At 39.0% G+C, this 19,712-nt stretch overlaps 1 protein-coding gene across 1 annotated transcript in view; it reads right to left on the bottom strand.

The window, feature by feature from the left end:
• The window catches only part of LOC128741919 (NADPH oxidase 5), a 141,785-nt gene that overhangs the window by 48,670 nt on the left and 73,403 nt on the right, over nt 1-19,712 (bottom strand). The window contains exon 2 of the mRNA XM_053838043.1: nt 18,747-18,841. Within this exon, the coding sequence (XP_053694018.1) occupies nt 18,747-18,841 (95 nt within the window). The remainder of the gene's footprint in view (nt 1-18,746; nt 18,842-19,712) is intronic.

Raw genomic sequence — 19,712 nt, forward strand, 5'->3', positions numbered from 1 at the left:
TGTATTTTAAAAAATGCTTCGTGCATTATACGAATGTACGAAAAAGCAGTATATTACCGACACCTATCGGAAAATGGCAACATCCATTTTTTCTCTGGAAAAACTCACATAATCGAAAATCGAAATTGAGCTGGTTTTTTTATATTTCCGTAAGAACAACCGACGACGTCGCAATCCACAGAACCACGACAACTGCACATTAGGCAGGTTATAATAAGACACCGCCTCTAGTTTCTGATAATAAATAACAGAAGTTGGCGCTAGTGTTTCACCATGCGCCATGCGTGAGAGTACGCTTGAAACTATCAATGTATCCCTGTTGAATACAAGAAATGTCGTTACTTTGTAACGCATATTGTACATTTCGGAAACAGCCAAATTTTGCGCGACAATAAGTTTACTCAACGCAGCGACATTACTCAGCTTTTGTGTTTATCGCAAAAAACGTTTAACACCTGAACCAATAAATAGTTGGTAAACATTGTTTTTATTCATTGTGTTCATGTTGCGAAATTTAATTTTTTCGAATTGAAATGTCGCAAACATATTCAGCTCCTGGCTCTCGTACGGTATCATATCATCTTACGGGCTTTCGGATGAATGGTAGTAAGATGCTATGGAGAGGTATAGGAAAAGTTTGTTTTTTTTTTATCAAAATTAGGCAGAAATCATGAAAATTAAGTATAACAGAGTAACTGTACCACAAATAAAATATGATTAGTGATTGTTTTTCAGGTAGGTAAACATAGATAAGTGAGAAATTTGGATTTTACTACCACTAGAAAAGCGCCATCTCTTGAAAAGCAACGGTTCGTATGGTGTCCTATTGCACAAGTATATTGTCTCTTACCTACAAACTTCGCTACCCGATCTCGTCAATAACGTAGTCAGATAATAACCGCGCATTTCGTTCTGATGCAAAAAGTGATACAAATGTGTTTTTGTGCCAAATACGAATCATTCGTAATAACAACATGTGCAGTAGATAATAAACCTGCGAATGTTTTTAAATTTTTTTATAAGTCACAGGGAATCAAAATATCATTGTTCATACGCAAAAATAACCGACAAAAACGAGCGATGAACCAGTTAATCTCTGCCAATAAAACAAACATACTTAGCAACCAGAATGTATCACGATAACAGCATATTAGGACAAATGAATGTCCCTTCACACCAGCAAGTAGTACAACCTTTGATGAGAATATATTTTGATACACACTCGATCTCACAAGCGCTTGTTGTTGTCGCCAGGTGGCTGGTTAAAGACAATACTTTATCAGCAACTTGAACAAAAGGGACAATCAGCGAAAACCTTAAGAAAAAGACCAACTTGCTTTGACCAAAAGTCTGGCGTACAAAAGTTACCAAAGTTACCTTGGTAACTACCAAACACTGCTGCTGCCGACAGAGTGTGACATGATTAGGATTGCTTTTGTTGCGCACAATTGCATACAGCAGTGTGTCTTTTTCGCATGCAACAACATGGTTGTTATGAAACATCTGTATCCACGATAAACAGCTACGATAACTTACCTTTGCCCTAACTTCCATACAATAGTGACAAACTTTCATCATACATTATCGCAACATTTTGAAGTAGGGACAATATATCTTTGTCTCTTGTGCGTTCGTGATTTTTGATACCCTGTAAGTTACGTATATAGTTGTTTTTAAATACGAAATTATGCTCTCAGTGAAAAAGTAGTGTACCGTTCTTCTTTACCCAAACTGGGAGATCCGCGGATCGACCTAAGTTATAATCGATAACCGGATTCGAACCCAATCGATTAAAAAAGGGAAATCAATCGTTTAATAATTAATCAATAGGAGAAAGTTACAGAAGATATAGGAAAACAAAAAGAATTACCAAAACGAGATAAATTTATGATACAGGGAACATTGTTGCAATTGAAACCAAAAATATTGATCTCCTTCAAGTTCCACACATTTCGCAGCTGCACGGCAGCGGTTGCCAGTGTGAAACCCTCCGAAGGATATGCTGTTGTCGTGCAAATGATTATGACAATTCACTCCACCATGTGTCTACCTTCGCAACCAGTAAAACCCAAATATTAAGATAGCCACAGTGATCATATAATGTCAGTCATTTTCACCGATTCAAGCAGACAAAGTGCTTCAACTCCTAGTGGCAAGTGGTAATTACAAATGCCTTGCAGTGCTCTTGCATTCCCACACTGCTGCAGAACCGAGTGCGAGTCGTAAAAAACGCACTTGACCAAATCCATGACGATGGCCATAAGGCAGAGAGCATAACGTCATACAGCTGCGACACTCGAATTTGACTTGGTCGAAGGGTTCTTCAAATGACAACCCAACGTCAGTCAGTCTTTGATGGGGAAACCAAAAAAAAGATCAAAAAGAATAAAAAACCGTGTCAGCTTCACTGTAGGTAAATTGTGCACAATCATAAAAAAAGAACCCGAAACCTTGCCGAATCGTAATGTGTTCGAAACCCAATCACCGATGAACAGCCAAGTGAACCGTAATTATGCTTACCGCTAATAGCTACTGATAAAGGGCTCGCGGCTGTCAATATTGGCGTTGCAATGGTGGACCAGTTATTAACTTGACCTTATAAAGAAACATCATACAAATGCTCGCTTAGCGTGACATAATCCTCTTTGACTCTTCCATTGCAATACAAAAAGGGTTTATTTTTTTCTGGAAGCCTCCCCCTTGGCCCTAAATCTCAATCATCGAATCCCAAATAAAGCAAAAACGACTCTCGCAGTTCGTAATAATTATTGGCAATTCACTGCGCACTGGTCGGGGCTGTAAACAGAGACGAAACAATTAATTCGAAAATGCCAATTAAGCGCCACACCACACAGTGTTGTCCCACCGAAAGAGTCAAGTTGAGCCCCCGCTGGCTACTTAAGAGTTAAGGCTTAATAATCGACGAACTTTTTGGACTTTTTGTTTACACCGGGAGTGAGTAGGTCTTAAGTACCTACCAGCCAGCGCAGCGCAGCGCGAACTTCAATACTCACAGCCTACGGGTTAGTCGTCAGATGAAGTTGAACCGGATGGATGTATTCAGTAGGTTTCAGCACCACCGGACCGGTGCGTATCGCGTCGGTATCTTTTCGTCAAAAGTGGCCAGCCGGCCCACGCAGTCGTCGTCGAGTTGGGCTTTCAACAGAATACCGCCTCCGTGCCCGGCCCGTGGAGGAAACCGCGTTAAGGACGAGAGGCGTTGAAACGTTGTTGTTGTTGTGTTTCTCTTAAGTGGGCTCAAGCGGTGTGAAATTCGAAACAAATCGTTCGATTATGTGTAAACTTTATCTCAATTTGGGTTGGTTGCGATTAACGAATGGCAACGGAGCAACCTCCGAGCTCTTGTGTGCGGCACAAATTCAGAACAGATTTGGGATTTTTATGACTTGAAATATTAAATTTTAAAAATGTGTGTGATGCCCTTTTCTGTGGCACATTTCAGCGGCGATCAAAGATAGTACGATAACAGCAGCAAAGTGTTGACAAGCACTCGAGAAAACATTCCACTTTTCAACGGCACCTGATTAGCGTCCACAAATGGTGAAAATGAAGAAATGAAATTCCCGCTGGCTTTGACAAACGATACCCTGATGGTGCAAGAAGGGTAGCAAAAATCTTGTTTGCTTGCCATATTGAGGTGGCAAGTCGGATTGTTTTGCTGGACTGGACTCAAATGGTAGGCCTGATTCTCCGGGGAGGTTTTTGCGCACTTCTGGAACTCGTTCCTGCCCGCCGCTAGTTGCCCCAAGAGAGTGCAGCACTTTTCCACCACCGGTTGCGTGTGGTCGATAGCGAAGCGAAGAGGAGAAAGAGGGACCTGCTAGGCTGTCCAGTCAATCCAATCCAGCCCGTTCGGTTGATTTCCATCACTAAGCGACCGAGCAAATTCTTTTCGATCGAAGATCTGTATCTCTGGGTGCGATAAAAGCGTGAGCAACACTTGTTTGACTGCATTGGCGTGTTTCCAGGTGGTCGTCTTCCTTGCACCGATTGACGCACTGGAGCCTGTGTCGATCCGATTGGATAGGTTATTGCGATCGGTTGTAGTTATTGCCCTTAGGAGAGTGAAAACACCCGTCAAACTCGTTGGCTGACAGACTCTGGAAGGGTATCCACGCTAGGCACGCAATCGACAGTGTCTCTCATTCGAAATTGTAACGGCATTGAAAGCGGTTCGAAATTTACCCTAGCCGCAGGCACAGCGGGTCCTGACACCCGCGAGCATGAACTAAAGTTGTCAGTTTATGCTAGTTTCTACGCTCGTAAACCTGACTAGATAATGTCCATCTAACGTTCAGAAAATGTTGAGCCTTCTAGCAATGTTTCACGAATGTTGCGTTGATGCTTTTCAGGAAGCCTTGTTGTGACCCAAGTGTCGTATCACCCAACAAGTCGACAGCTATTACGAGCCATAAATCTATTTTACAGTCCGACCTGTAGCTAGGTATCGTTCAGCTTACTAATCAGTTGAGAATGATTACCCAGCGGAGCACGATTGACTAAGTGGCGAACATGAGAACCTTTAGCCGGCAGTGGATGGTGTGCGTCTGGCTATCTCAGACACGGAGCGGTCAATTGAATCTGTCACTAGAAACGTTTTGCTTTTTTAATTGCTTCAATAGCCCAGCAGGAGTCTCTTGCGTGCCCAGCGTGACATTTTATCCGTCAGTATGCACGTCATTAATCAGTATCATCGAAGATATCACGTAATGTGACATGCCTCCAATGTTTACCAGCTCCAAAGGGGAAAGTCGAATATTTTTACTTCAAAAATTAAGCTTTTCTAAGTGAGACTTTATTACATTTAGCAGTAGAACTTTACTGATGCGAACAAATTTCACTCACTCTTCTGAAAAGTTTTCATAACGTGGCCCAAAAAATTTGTTTTTTTTTTTTATTTTGAAACCAGTCAACCTCTTTACTTACCTGAAGCTCAAAATTTGAAACTAATCATACCACCTCATTTGGTATCTCTATATAGAGATACAGTGATTGATAGCGGGGGCATGTCTTAGGTTCGAAGTTTAACGAGTGAAACGTAAAATGAGTGAAACGTAGCGGTGAAATGTTAGAGGATGGGAGGGTATTTTCGGCCTAAATACTTCTAAATTCAGCCTACTTTTTCGTTTATTTCGCTGCGTTTTCCAAAATAAATACTTTGGTGCTGTATAATCATGCTGAAAAGAATGTAGCATTTATACGATTTAATATGTTATAACTATTTTCTCATATATGTAAGTAATTTGCTGTTCTTATTAAATAAACGTCAAACCTCCTGTTTCTCCAATGGCATTTAATTAGCCCAAAGAAATAGGAGCAATCGTGTAACCGCTCTCGTCAGCATAACTTTGTTCGCGTATGCTAATTCTAAAAATCAAACAAATATTAATTTAGTATCACAATTTAACTTCTTTTTATCAGGGAGCCTACTACCAATTCGAAAGCCAGAGGCGCTAAGAACGCTTCTAACGTATTGATTAAAATTTCATACTAAATTAATTTTATTGCCGGTATATTCGCTTGATAAACATCGTCATATAAACCAACTGACTCCTTTTTGGTCTGCTGTTGAAATACAGTAATCCGCCAAATAGGGCCTTCTGTGCTGCTGTTTTCTTATCGCAATTTCTTAGGTTTCTTCAAATAGATATAGCTAGTAATAAGTCTTTGATAAGTCCGAACAATATGCCATAAATCAGCTCTATTGTTTATTGATGAACTAAGAATTTAGCCGAAGTTTTTGGAGCGTCTTAGTAGAATAGTCGCATGTAGAATAATAGATCTGTCGCATGAGACAGCAGCTTTCTGAAAAAATTGATACTTTCGTTTACCGATATAATTTTGAAAACATCTGGTGTGCAGTCGGCATACATTTCATCTCATGGTTAGGAATAAAAAATAATAGATTTGCAGATATAACGACTCGTATGAGTAAAAGCTGCTGAAACGAAAATATTAAGCACTAAACAGATGCGTGCCGCGAGCAAGGACCGCACAAGTCCTATAATAAATCTTTCTTTTGACATCAAAATATTGAATGTAGCCCAACAACCTTGATATAAAGGACTTTTTTCTCAAAAAAATTCAATGTGCAGAGGTACAATGACAACGGCGTTACTGTTCTCAGTCAGCAAGTCGAATTCGCCCAATACGGAGCTATTAAGCACTGGTCTAGACAGAAGAAAAACAGTGGAACTACAAGTAACGAGCGTATTAGAGTTGTTGATATTATATCGATTTGATATTTTTGATATTATTGATTTTATTTTACGCCTTCAAAATATCGATATTTGTGGGTGATATTGAGATGACCGATACTATCGATATTTTGATACTCTCGGCCGAAATCGGCCACGATATCTTCATTTTTTTATACGGACTTTCAGTAACTTCACAGTTGTGCTTTTGGAGAGATTTTCAATCTTATTCTACACTCCAAAGGATTTGTTTTGCTATCCTAATTCCGCCAGCTTTGTTATTGAGCAAATAACTCGATCGATAATCACGTCACGAGATCTAGTAAGGCTTGCCTCTGACTCTGTCGCAGTCTAACGTAAACTTTTTTGCACAGCGAAGGAGCGTTTGGTGAGAAGAATGATAAACAGGATGAAACTAAGAAATTTCGATATGAGACTAAAAATATATTGGGTCGTTCAATAGCAGCTGGGATTCTAATCCACACCCTCTCTCGGTTGGTATCCAAGTGTTTTTCCAATTAAACCACCGCCGCATCCTTTAGATAGTTTCATATTTAATTTGGTCCCTTCAGTCTGTTCAGTGGTTCTCGGGTTTCGAATTTCAAATTCTAGGTTTTTGATCCAGGATTTTGGATTCCTGGATTTGTATTTCAAATTTTAAACTGTGTCGAATTTCGTGTAACTCTTACCACACTTCGATTTACTAATTTTGCATTTCTGAATCCGACTTTCTGATTTGACATTAAGGAAAGATATCTGATTTTGAATTCGTATTTAAAATTGATGTTTTAATTTTGAATGATGAATTTTATGTTCTGAATCTTGAATTATGATTTTGTTTTGGAAAGTGAGGAAGTGTCTGATGCGAAGAATAATTAATTGCGTGACCTGAAAAACTTCGATATATAGGGTATTGTCGTTATCGTTGGGCCACTGTTATGGTCGGGCCATCACGATTTTACAGTTTTAGTAACTCCTGATATCTATGATACAACCATTGTAAAACTTGTTACTGTCCTATACGTACGCCATCCAAATTGATCATCATTTAAACAGTAAACAAACAGTAAGAAATGAGTCATAAGAACATAGCCAAACTCTTCCGTCCGCCGCGATGCACAAGCGCCAGCACCGTCGATCGGCTGCACATTTTATGCTGACCACGCTGCTGGTGGTCCGGCATCGAACTGTGTTCGGCAAGGGTCACATTACAAGCATTACGTACAAAGCGCAATTGAACAATTAAATATATAGAACCTTTTTTTCGATACCTGCTGTCTCGGTAGTCTATCTCGTTTTAACATTAAGAAACATTGTAAACCACCAAGTATCGATTCCAAAATATCGATTTAAGACGATGTCACAATTCGAGTATAAATAGAACAGTCTTTGAATAAATGAAGAGTATTTATTCCTATCCACCTTTAAGCTAGGAAGTTTTTATTGCGCCCCTTGGCCTTCCGGACCTAAGGGCTGCGCTAATAGATGACATTCCGCTTCCAACGACCCCCTAGGCCTTTCGGACTCATAGGCTGTTATTAGAGTGCTTAGGCCCTGCTGGCAGGAATCTGTCGCGAATAGTCCGCCTTGTTACGCACAAAGAAATCCGCGAGTGAAGTGAACGTCGGCATCGAACGGGAGACCGTGATATAATTATGCAATATGGCGACCTACGACAAAGGCACGAACCGTGCCTAGTGAAAAGTGATAATGTGGTATGAAAAAACTTTGATCCGGTCATTAGACTTTGGTGTGTTTAAATGGTGCGGACCACTGGAGAAGACAAAATTAATCCAGTCAAGTGTCTGTATACTACTACTATCGAGAAAAACTCTATGAACTAACTGTGATAGCTAACTTTTCACAATATTGTTAGTTTCAATCGCGTATTCAAAACACCCGTACTGAATTCAATGACTAAATCTTACAAAAAAAGTTTTCCAGGTGCAAAGAACTTTTCTTCAAGAAATGATTCATGAAATGCAATTATTGAGGCAAATTTTGAAAATGTATGAAGTGTGTTGTGCTGCACACGAAGACTATAGAAAAATCCCCTCCAGTAAGGTGTTTGGGAAGGCTAAGGTGAAATACTAGAAAAGTGCTATTTGTAAAGGTCGGGCCACTTGAGTAGTCATGGTTGGGCCACCATAATTTCAAGCGCAGAAGCGCAATAATCGCTAGAGAATGTCAGTCACGTAAAATGTGATGAAATAAAGCACAATTAATACGATAAAAACCTAGATTTTTGTTGTTTTTTTCATTGTAGTTGTACACTTCGGAAAAGGCGATTATAGCAATATTGATTTTACAAGATCGCCAAAATTTCGCAAAAATGCAATTAAAAATAGGGTATTTGTATCTATGTGAACCGTTGTTCGCGGAATTCATTCTTTTCAGGTCTCTATATGAAATTTCAATACGTATGTCTTAGATTTTCTGCGGTGGCTCAACCTGTACAACATGGCCCGACCATGACAACATTTTTTGTCTTCACGACCTATGCCTAAATGCCTATAACTTTTTTGGTTTTCAAGCAATCAGTTCAAAACTTTCCAAAAATATATCTTATTCTTAGACCTCTGCAAAGATTTATTTAGATTTCCAAAATTCCTTTTGAAACGAAAGTTATGGGCGACTTCCAAAACGTGGCCCAACCACGACGACACTCCCCTAGACCAAAATATGCAATGGGTTGTGCAATGGCAGTCCGAATGTCTGCCGCACCCTTATATTAGGTTGTCTTATGTCTAATTTCAACCGCCTAGTTAGTTTCGACGTATGATTCCGATCCAACAAGCCAGTCGTCGTATGTTCGAAACTTGGCTGGGCGGTGCTGCTAGAGTCAGTAGGAACGTTCACTAGCCTCGTAATTGTCCTGTACTCTACAAACCGTCTGCGAAGTCGGTCGATAAAGAAGGGTCAAGTTTTAAAGACATATATAAACCAAGGCTTTATTTTTTAGTAGCTGATCTCACCTTGGCGACGATATTATTTTTTGTATGATTGGTCTTTGTTTCTGCTACTGAGAAGATAGACTGTTATCTATTCGGTCAGTGCGGTAGAAACAGGCAATCTTGTTGCCGACGTCGCACCGGAAAGTTTATGTATTACCACCATCGGGTGTATATTGCGTTTTTCTACTTGTATATGACTCTATACGCGATAATGACATTAAACTCTTTTTTGGAAAGTGAGGAAGTGTCTGATGCGTAGAATGATTAATATGCTGATCGAACTAAGCTATAACCCCACCTTGGGTAAAGAGCAACGTTACACATACTTGATAATCGTTGCTTCAATGACCCTCCCTTACCTAATTTGCCGCTCTTTCCTTTTCACCACTTGTTCCACTCTGTTTGGATACTGTAAACAACTTTGTCTCAATACTTTCTTCTACCGTCCCCTCAGTCGATTGTAAAAAATTAAATAAATGCCTGTCCTCACTATAAAGGTCATTATCATTTCTGATTTGGACAATAAGAATGTAATTGAGTAAGCAATTGAGGACCCACGCAATATACTACTCAGCAGAACATCGACACATGCAGTGTTCAAAACGAGAGCGACGAAATCAATAAATTTGATAATTTTTGACAGTCACATGAACGTGCGGACTCCCGCATGATAAGTGGTGCGGTGAAGTGCAGTCAATAAGTAAGTCAGGTTGCCGTGAGCTGACTATAACGTATCAATTTCCCTCTTGTCGCTTCTGACGGACGGGCAGCGGTTGGATCAAACAGGCAGGCAGGCAGTCAGTAACACTAAAAGTGAACCAGTTTTGTTTTTTTTTTCGAGGCGCGCTGACGATTTTTTCGTCAATCCCAAAAAAGGAAATGCTTGGTAACGTCCATGTTGTTAATTTGTTTATAATAATTCAATTTATTTTTTTGAATTCGAATCCAATCTTCTACAACCTACTGTAGAACGGTGGAAGAAATAAATAAATAAATAAAGTGGTAAACCAAAACTGGATTACTTTCAAATTGAATGGCTTAATCCGGAGAAAAAAGTGAACTTTGCCGTCAGTAATAAAATAAAGTGGATATTATCATCTGGCAAAGAAACGATCGAAACAAATGGATTAAAGACATTTGCATACTGAAACACATACATTTCAACACAGTGCTCATGCCATACTTCATTGGAGCTCTTTTTTGCAGAAATATAATGCAATACTTCATTCAACTTCAGTATTTTTTTTCGAATCCCAAATCTACTGTCCACATTTCGCAACGATAAAGATTAATTTTTTATCCCGCTATCGAACTCCTTTCCGAGCAATTTGGTTATCGCACCAACAGCTCCATTGAGGAATTCAGACTTGATTAAGTTATCTCCGCCAGTCGATCTGCTTTCTGAAAAATGACCCCGATCTGGACGGTTTGGAAACATCGCATTTCACCGAACAAACCGGTGCGCTGCAGTGCAGTCCGTGTAGTCACCATGTACGGCAAGATGCTTCCGAGCTACACACACGGCTCGTTCAACGACAGGATTACCGCCAAACCGGGTGACAACAGCGGAATATGAATTATCTCGCCTGTGCCATCTGGCGAACACCAAACCGTGCCCCGACCGACGGCGGTCATCCTGTTTACGAGCTGAAATACACGCACATGGTTCGTGGCCTTCCTTCAAAATCCGGCCGCGATCGAGATTTAAGTTTATGATAATTCGAACACACCACCGTCTGTAAAACGAGTAGTTTCTCGGCGTACCCGCCGCGTGTCCTCGGAAGGAACAAGCAAATTCTCGTGTACTTTTGCGCCTAACGAACGCATTTCCCGCAAAAGCTTGCCCAGCACGCCTTTTTCTGCCCGCGTCGAGCAGCACGCAATTCAATTTGTCAGTTTCGATTGGCCACATTTAAAACTCGCAGCCGAGCCGTGCTCTCCTCGAAACACGAAAGTCCAGGATGCAACGGTTAAATCAGTCCCTCGAACAACGAGGGAAACTCGCACAAGGCCAGTTTTTTTTGCGATAACTGAAAGCAAAAAAAAATATAAATAAATGAATGCACGACAATTTACATTCGAAAAACATTAACTTGTTCCATGTTCTGAGGAGGGAACAAAGTCCGGAAAAATTGTACTTGGAGGAATATGATTTATGATGATGGCTTTGGATATTCGTTTAATACGATCCTGCGGGTCTGTTTCATTGTTGCTGATGAACTCATATTAAATGGAAAAAAGCTACCACACTCCAAAAAAGTTGCATTTACAGGTCAACTGTACAACAAGGGATACCGAGTCCCTTGCCATTTCCACCTCCACCCCAGTGGGACAATCCTGGTTGACCCTGGATTAAGGGGGGGAACAGCATCGAATGATGGAATTACCACTCTTGGCATGAAACCATAAATTATGACCGCTAGCCCGCCCTCGCTCTTTTCTCATTTAACCAGCAGAGGGAAGCACATGAACTTTATGGCGCATTCGTGAAAACAATTTAAGCGAGATTAATACACAGGCTTGTGACTGTCGCGCAGTTTACCACCGCACCACCGCCGCGGCCGCGGTCGTTCGGTCCCAGTAATGCCATCAATGTATTACAACCACCGACCGCACCGGCTGGTGGAGGGAGCGAAAGATTTATCGCTGTCGCTGTCGATTAGTAGCTGCCAGACAGACTGCCCGGATAAAATCCGAATTGAATCTGGAACGATGCGACGCGGTGATTTTCAATTTAATTCCATCTGAAAACTGGAATACTCTATGGATTATGGAAGGTCACTAGCGCGGCCACTACAGCACGTGCCCTGCCTCTAAAAAATTAAATTTAAAACAAAATATCTCCAAAAGGTGTAATCGAGAAGTCTGTAGTTGTCAATTCAATTGCCAGGTATTTTTGAGATACTGGAGTTATGTACTAAAAAATAAATCTAATCTTAAGGCTAATTCTAATTTTAATTTCAAATCCAAGTTCCAAATCCAAATCCATTTCAAGTTCAATTTTAAGTCCAATCTGATGTGAAACTTCAAGTTCAAATTAATCTGAAACTTAACTTAAAAATAGTGTAAAAAGCCGCGTAAAAGTTTTAGAATTCGCGAAAAAAATGGAGAAATTTTTGAAATTTTCATAAAAAAACATAAATTCTTAAATTGTCAAAACATCGTAAATTCTAAAACTAAACGTGTGAAAATGCGTAGAGCACAATTACGTGAAAAAATAAATTTTGAAATTCGCATTAAACCTGTAAAAAATTACTTAGTTCAGCTCATACTTCATCTAACCGCAAGTACAATTTCAAGTCCAATTTCTAATTCAATTGGAAATAAAGCCAAACAGAGCATAACGATCTAAGTTTAAGTCCTATCCTATAATATCATATCTAATTTCAAGTACCTTTCAAATAAAATTACAAATTGAACTTAGTGGCCCATTGTAAGTTCCATGTTTCTAATTTAATTCCAATTTTACCTCCCATCTCCAGATCCAGGCCCAATAGGACACCATACGAACCGTTGCTTTTCAAGAGATGGCGCTTTTCTAGTGGTAGTAAAATCAAAATTTCTCACTTATTTATGTTTACACCTGAAAAACAATCACTAATCATATTTTATTTGAGGTACAGTTACTCTGTTATACTTAATTTTCATGATTTCTGCCTAATTTTGATAAAAAACAAACATTTTCTATACCTCTCCATAGCATCTTACATCTGAGAGCCCTAAAAAGCTAAAGCTAAAACATCTGTTGTATTCAACAGGGAAACATTGATAGTTTCACGCATGGCGCATGATGAAACACTTCCGCCAACTTCTGTTATTTATTATCAGAAGTTAGAGGCAGTGTCCTATTACAAATCCAATTTAATGGCTCATTTTTAGGACAAATTCTAGTCACACTCAATTTCTATTTTAACTCCGATGTGAAGTCCAGTTTCAAGTCCAATTTAATATCCTATCTCAACTCAACAACTTTATATCTGTTGTAATTCCGATTTCAACTGCGATTTCAAGCCCAATTTCAATTTAAATTTCAATTGAAATTGCGTGTACAATTTTATGTCCCATTCTAAATTAAGTTTCGATTTAAGTTTAAGTTAATTCCAATTTCTCCCCCGAACTGAAACCCACTTGAGCACTTGAGCATTTCAAGTTCAAATTAATGTCCCATTTAAAGCACAAGTTCTAGTCACATCCTTTGTTATTTACAATACGGTAAGCGTACCCTTAGTGGAGGTAGTACCAATAGTGGGGGTACTTGAATAAAATACGCCCATCATGAGATAAAACGCAATTATGCTTCTAGATAACGTTTATATAATCTGCACCTGGGTTATACACGTTTACTTGAAATAATCGTCTCTTCTCTTAGTGTCCCATTTTAGGGAAAAATTAAGGTCACATTTAATTGTTATTTTAACTTCGATGTGAAGTTTAATTTCAAGTCTAATTTAATGTCCCAATTTCAAGTCTAATTTAATTCAACAACGATTTTAAGCCCAATTTCAAGCCCAAATTCCGTGTACAATTTAATGTTCCATTTTAAGTTCAGTTTTGAGTCTAATTTAATTCTGATTACATCCTTGATCTCAAGACCAATTCAAGTTCAATTGAGGACCAATGTCAAGTTCAATTTGAAATCTCATTTTAAGGATAAATTCCTGTCTAACTTAATTCATATTTTGACTTCCATGTGAAAGTCCAATTGATTGACCCATTTTAGGTCCACTTTAATGTCTAACTTAATTCCGATTTTGAGCGCAATTTCAAGTTCAATTGCAATTGCGTGTACAATTTAATCTCTCATTTTAAGTTCAGTTTTGAGTATATTTTAATATCAATTTCACCTCTGACTACAAGTCCAATTTCAAGTTCAATTGAGATCCAATTAAATTAAAGCACAATTAAATGTTTAATTTTGAGAACAAATTCTAGGTACATTTAATTCCTATTTCAACTCCGATTTCAAGTTTAATTTCAAGTCCAATTTATTGTCCCTTTTAGGACCAATTTTAGATCTAATTTAATTTCGATCTCAACCTCAAGCCAAGTTTCAAGTGCAATTGCGTGTACAATGTAATGTTCAATTTTAAGTTTGAGTCTTATTTAATTCCAATTTCACATCCGACCTCAAGTTTAATTTCAAGTTCAGTTAAGATCCAATATTTAATGTCATTTCAATTTCCGTTGAGGTTCAATTTAATGTCCCATTTCAAGATTTTAAGGACAGATTAAAGTCACACGTATTTCCTATTTTAACTTCGATGTAAACTTCAATTTCAAGTCCAATTTAATGTCCCATTTTAGATCCAGTTTCATGTCTAATTTAATTCCGATTTGAACTACTATTCCAAGTGCAATCTCAAAACAATTTAATATTTTGAGTTAAATTAAATCCAATTTTACCACCTCAAATCCCGTTTTGAGATAGATAATTAATAAAAAGAAAAATTATTCAGTCAAGCTTTCGATTGACCGGGCTTTTCGTCTAACTGCTGTCATCAGATTCTCTTGGCTACCGTGTCTACTTTGTTCTCTGCAGAATGCCGATTTGCTCTTCTTGATTGGATGGGGCATATTGTGAGATTTCTCGTCCTTGGGCGCGTTGTTGGAGATATACCACTCCATAGCCTTTATTTCGTAAAGCTAGAATGCATGTTTTTCCAGACTCGTCTCGTTCACATGAATTTCCTGGTTGATGAGCTCGGTTGCAACGAAAATGACGCTTTTCAAACCACTGGTACTGATAACCAACCAGATCTTTCGACTGTTTCATATGCTTGAAAATATCTGTCACGTTTCTCCTTATTTAGTAAAAATTATATCATAATTGGGTTGGGTATTTTGATCAATATTTATCAAGTTCATTTATTTATTCATTTGTTTGTTTATATCAACAGACATATTGTTATCCTAATGATAATATTTATCTAACTAGTACGAAACATGTTTAAAAAGTTCCCACGGTGAAAAACGAACCCAACTGAAACTTGACTGAAGACTCGTTAAAGCCCGACGATGGCCCCGTTTGCTGCACAGTTTGTCCTTCGAAACGGCACTTGAAGGAACATTCTGATACGAAGAGGTCGTGATTAAACTCGTAGACTGATACGGTTGAGAAGCCATGAACGCCTTCGCCATCAGGATGTCAGCTACAAGGATTCCTGAGAACAAAAATTGCTAGAGTAGTTCGATTAGAATCAGGCGCGCTTCATATCTTGGTAGCTGGAGCTGGTTGTTCATGGTAGGCGACGAAGGACGAATTGAATGAATTTGCGTTCTATTTTCCCTAACCTATCAACGCCGTTAATATAATGGGGATTCCAGACTAATGTTGAGCACCACTCTATTTTCGTTACACCATCTTAAAAAGCTTACTGTCAAAGAAGTATATAGATCTTAAGATCATCAGCAAAGGAAAGCCTGGGTCCTCGTACCGAAAAGTTTACATAGTTGAAATACATCACGAAGATGAGCGGGCCAAGATGGATGCCTTGTGGAATATTGGACGTTAAAAACTAACTAAGAGGAGATTAAATTTGATTAAAAGGGGCTTGAAATTAGACGTAAATGGGACATTAAATTAGACTTGAAGTTGGACTTGAAATTGCTTATTAAATTAGATTTGAAATTGCATTTGAACTCAGAGTTAAAATTTGACTTCAGATCGAAGTTTAAACTGGAATCAAATTACTAAATTAGATTTGAATTCGGACCTAAAATGGGACACTAGGGGTCAGTCCCGGCGTAGTGTTTGCATTCACGCCTCTCACGCCGAGGACCCGGGTTCAAATCCCAACCCCACAGAAGTCACGAATGACCCAAGCAGGTTAAAGTGACTATAATCTAACAAAAAAAAAAAATTGGGATACTAAACTGAACTTGAAATAAAAATTAAGTAAGATTATAATTTAATCTTGACGTTCAATTGGATCTCAAATAAACTTAAAATTGAACCGCGATAGAACTTGAAATTGGGCTTGAAATGGGAAGGGAGGTGAAATTAGAATTAAATATGACTCAAAAGGGGACATTAAATTACACACGGTATTTGGGACACACGGAACTTGAAATTGGGTTTGAAATCGAAAATAAATTAGACATGAAATTAGACCTAAAATAGAACATTAAATTGGACTGGACTGGGAGTTAAAATAGGAATAGGAGTTAGACTTTAGTTTGTCCTTAAAATGGGACATTAAATTGAACTTAAAATTTGACCTCAATTGAACTTGAAATTGGAGTTGAGATCGGAGGGGAAATTAAATTAGACGCAAAACTGAATTTAAAATGGGACATCATATTATACATGGAGTTGAAACTTGGTTTGAAATCGGAATTAAATTAGACACGAAATTGGATCTAAAATTGTACATTAAATTGGAACTTGAACGTGGACTTGAGCTCGAAGGTGAAACTGGAATTAAATTAGACTCTGAACTTAAAATGGGACATTGAATTGTACACAGAATTGCACTCAAAATCGGAATTAAATTAGATTTGAAATTGAACTTCCCGACGGAGTTAAAATAGGAATTACTGACTTGAATTTGTCCTTAAAACGGGATTTAGGGTACGGGAGGGTATTTTCAGGCCATTAAGCGGCAGCATTCGAGACAAGATTTTTATACGACGTATATTTTCGACGTCGAATATCGACGTGTATTTTGGTCTTAATGAAACGCTACTGAATTTGAGTTATGGTCGCGAGAAATGATGAAGTTGCTGCGGCTTAATTGGGCCCATTTTCTATAGTGGTGTCTGTGTTTTTTAAATCCGACCGGCCGAATCCATCTTAACAACTTAACTCATTCCATAGGAAATTCAAAGAATTAGTAAGTCATAATACTTTACTCTGACATGACGGTAAGTAGGAGACGTCGATTTTTCAAATATTACATGAAATTCAGGAATCTTTCTACCGTTAACTTGTACGATAATTTTCAAAAAGGCACACAAAATACAAGAAGTGTACCGAAAAATTACAGATTATCCAGATTTGTGCAAAATAATAGCGGTTATTAAATTTTTTACAGAGAATGATTTTATTTCTCTTTGTCGGCCGGTTTGCACAAAGTCTTCACAGTCCGCGGTGGTCGTCCACATATGAGTTAAAAATGACGGAAATTCGAAACCTGCGCTTTAAGGTTGTTTCACGCTTTTATCGTTTAATTCGCAACCGTTGCAAACTGTCTGTGGAACAATTTTGCGAATAATTTATGCACCGATCTCAAGGATATGCATGGTTTTCAGCAGCAATAACGCTACCCACGGATGGATGCACGGATCATTCACAGCATCTGTGATGCCTGTCGCTGTGCTGTTCTTCTGTTCTCCATCAGATCAGAACGTTTCAAACTTGACACCGTGCAAAACTTCTGCGATGCCACCCACCCTGACAGACGATTTCGTTCGGTCGTCTTTCTGTGGCAGTTCATCGTCAGCTTGTACTTGAAATTGAATGTTCGCATCGAGCTCAACGTTAGTTCACACCTTAAAAAACGACCATATCCGTACAAAGAGCGATGCAATTTGAAATAAATTGTTTCAGTCTATAAAATTTTACGCCAAGTTACACGGCCAGTTGGTACAGTTAATTTAGCCTGACCAGAGCTACCACCAAAGAAGCGATCCAGTTTAGTTGCGGTCTCCCGCCGCGACCAACCACTTATTAATTCAAATATAAAAGGTGTTAAATAGTAATAATTGATTTTAAAAATGAAAACAAGTCAAAGCTGCACAGCTACACAAGAAACGTTATAACTTATGATCGGTCATTATTTTTCTGCAGCTTATATGTACAAAGTTGGCAATGTAGGCTTCTTAGAGCCAGAGGAAAGCGACTTTGCTCCTCCGGTGTTGGCTGTTGTAGTAGTAGTAGTTGTTGTTGTCGTTGCTGCATGTGGGCACGCCATCCGAAGCCGATTAAAGTACCGTAAAGATGACTAGCCCAGTGATGGCTAGTGTCCGGCCTGGACGACGACGCAACGGTGCGCCACTTTTGAATTATCATAAACGCCAGTCGCACTACTCTGACTGCCCCGGACAGTCGCGCGCTCTTCATAGACTGGAGCAAACAATCTGCATAGATATTTGTACAAGCACCTTAGTTCTCTCTAAAATTTACAAGAGGTGTGAGATCGACCTCACAGGAGTCTGGTAGCTAAAAGCCCCTAGGCGGAGATTTCATTGCGATTTGCTACCAATAAGGCATCCAGAATTGCACTCCCAAAATGGATTCGGACACAGTGGCGGTCTCAGGTGAATCGATTATTGATTCATAAATTCCGACTTATTTTCATCGAGTTTTGGTCACTCTGGCTCTTGGGTTGATTTGACATTTCAGGTTGTCCCTTTGGATTTCGATCGGTGCCAGTTGAAAAAGGGTGCGCCTTCTGTTTGTTGAGTCTGCATGTTTCAACGGATTGTTGCTGTCAGTTTTATTACATACAATGTATTTAAGTTTTGTTACTAATAAGCCCTCGCTAGGGACAATTTAAATTTAAAAAACAATCGTAAATGGTAGAACAATTTTGAGCGGTGCCTCATTTAGACAAAAAAGCAGAAATGAACTTACGTTAGCCTTCCCTTGAGATGTTCGATCCACTTATCCTGCACCAAACAGTTCTCGTTGTCCATGTCGAATAGTCGAAACAAATTCTGCAGGAACGCCTGAAAAAAATAAAAATCATCAGTAAGCTGTCAATCATCCCGTGAAATTCGCCGTAACATCAATGTTGCTTGATACACTGCCGCTAAATCAAACACAGATTAAAACAAGGTCATCGGAAGGAAAAGCGCAGCCCCATTGAATCATCCACGACCATGGAAGTGCCGCCGGTCGCGACATATGCCGTCGCGCAACCGCCCAGTCAGCAGATGTCGTCTGATTTAAAATTCAAATTAAATGTTTACCTATATAAATTACATCCAGTTTCATGTTCAGGTTCTGTCAGCGGAAAAGGTGCTGTGTTCCCTTCCGTTCCGTGGACTCCGTACAGCCCGCCTATCTGGCCTTACTGCAGCACAGGAAATGTCGAACGTTCGGTGCCCGATTTACATATACGCTACATGTCGGTAATCCGTGCTGATTGGACCGGTATAGAGCCCCAGCTTCGGTAGAAGGAAATTTTAGTTTTTGATCTACTTTTCACCCGCCCTAGTGGGGACACTGAATCTTTTATAATTGTAAATTGGGGAAAGACCACAAAACCCATCCTGTCTAACTGTTATGCTGTGTAGCTTTGGGTTATTTGGCAAAATTATACTAATGGTTTTAGACTAAAGGTCCCAGAGTTTTATCAAAATGTACACAGTTAAAAATTTTGTCACCTATTTTCATAAAAAAAATTTCGGTTTTCATGGCACTTATTAAAAAATTTATAACTTTACAATCAGGCATCATAAAGCAAACCCATCGGCTTATTCGTCTATGTTACGTAGCTTTTATGCCCCCCCCCCCGCAGAAACCACTACTGTTTAGGTGCATGCATTTTCCTAGGTTTACTGACTAGTACAGATTGTCCCTTAGTTAAGTCCGAAC

This window comes from Sabethes cyaneus, chromosome 3 (assembly GCF_943734655.1).
Source record: "Sabethes cyaneus chromosome 3, idSabCyanKW18_F2, whole genome shotgun sequence".
Classification (NCBI taxonomy): domain Eukaryota; kingdom Metazoa; phylum Arthropoda; class Insecta; order Diptera; family Culicidae; genus Sabethes; species Sabethes cyaneus.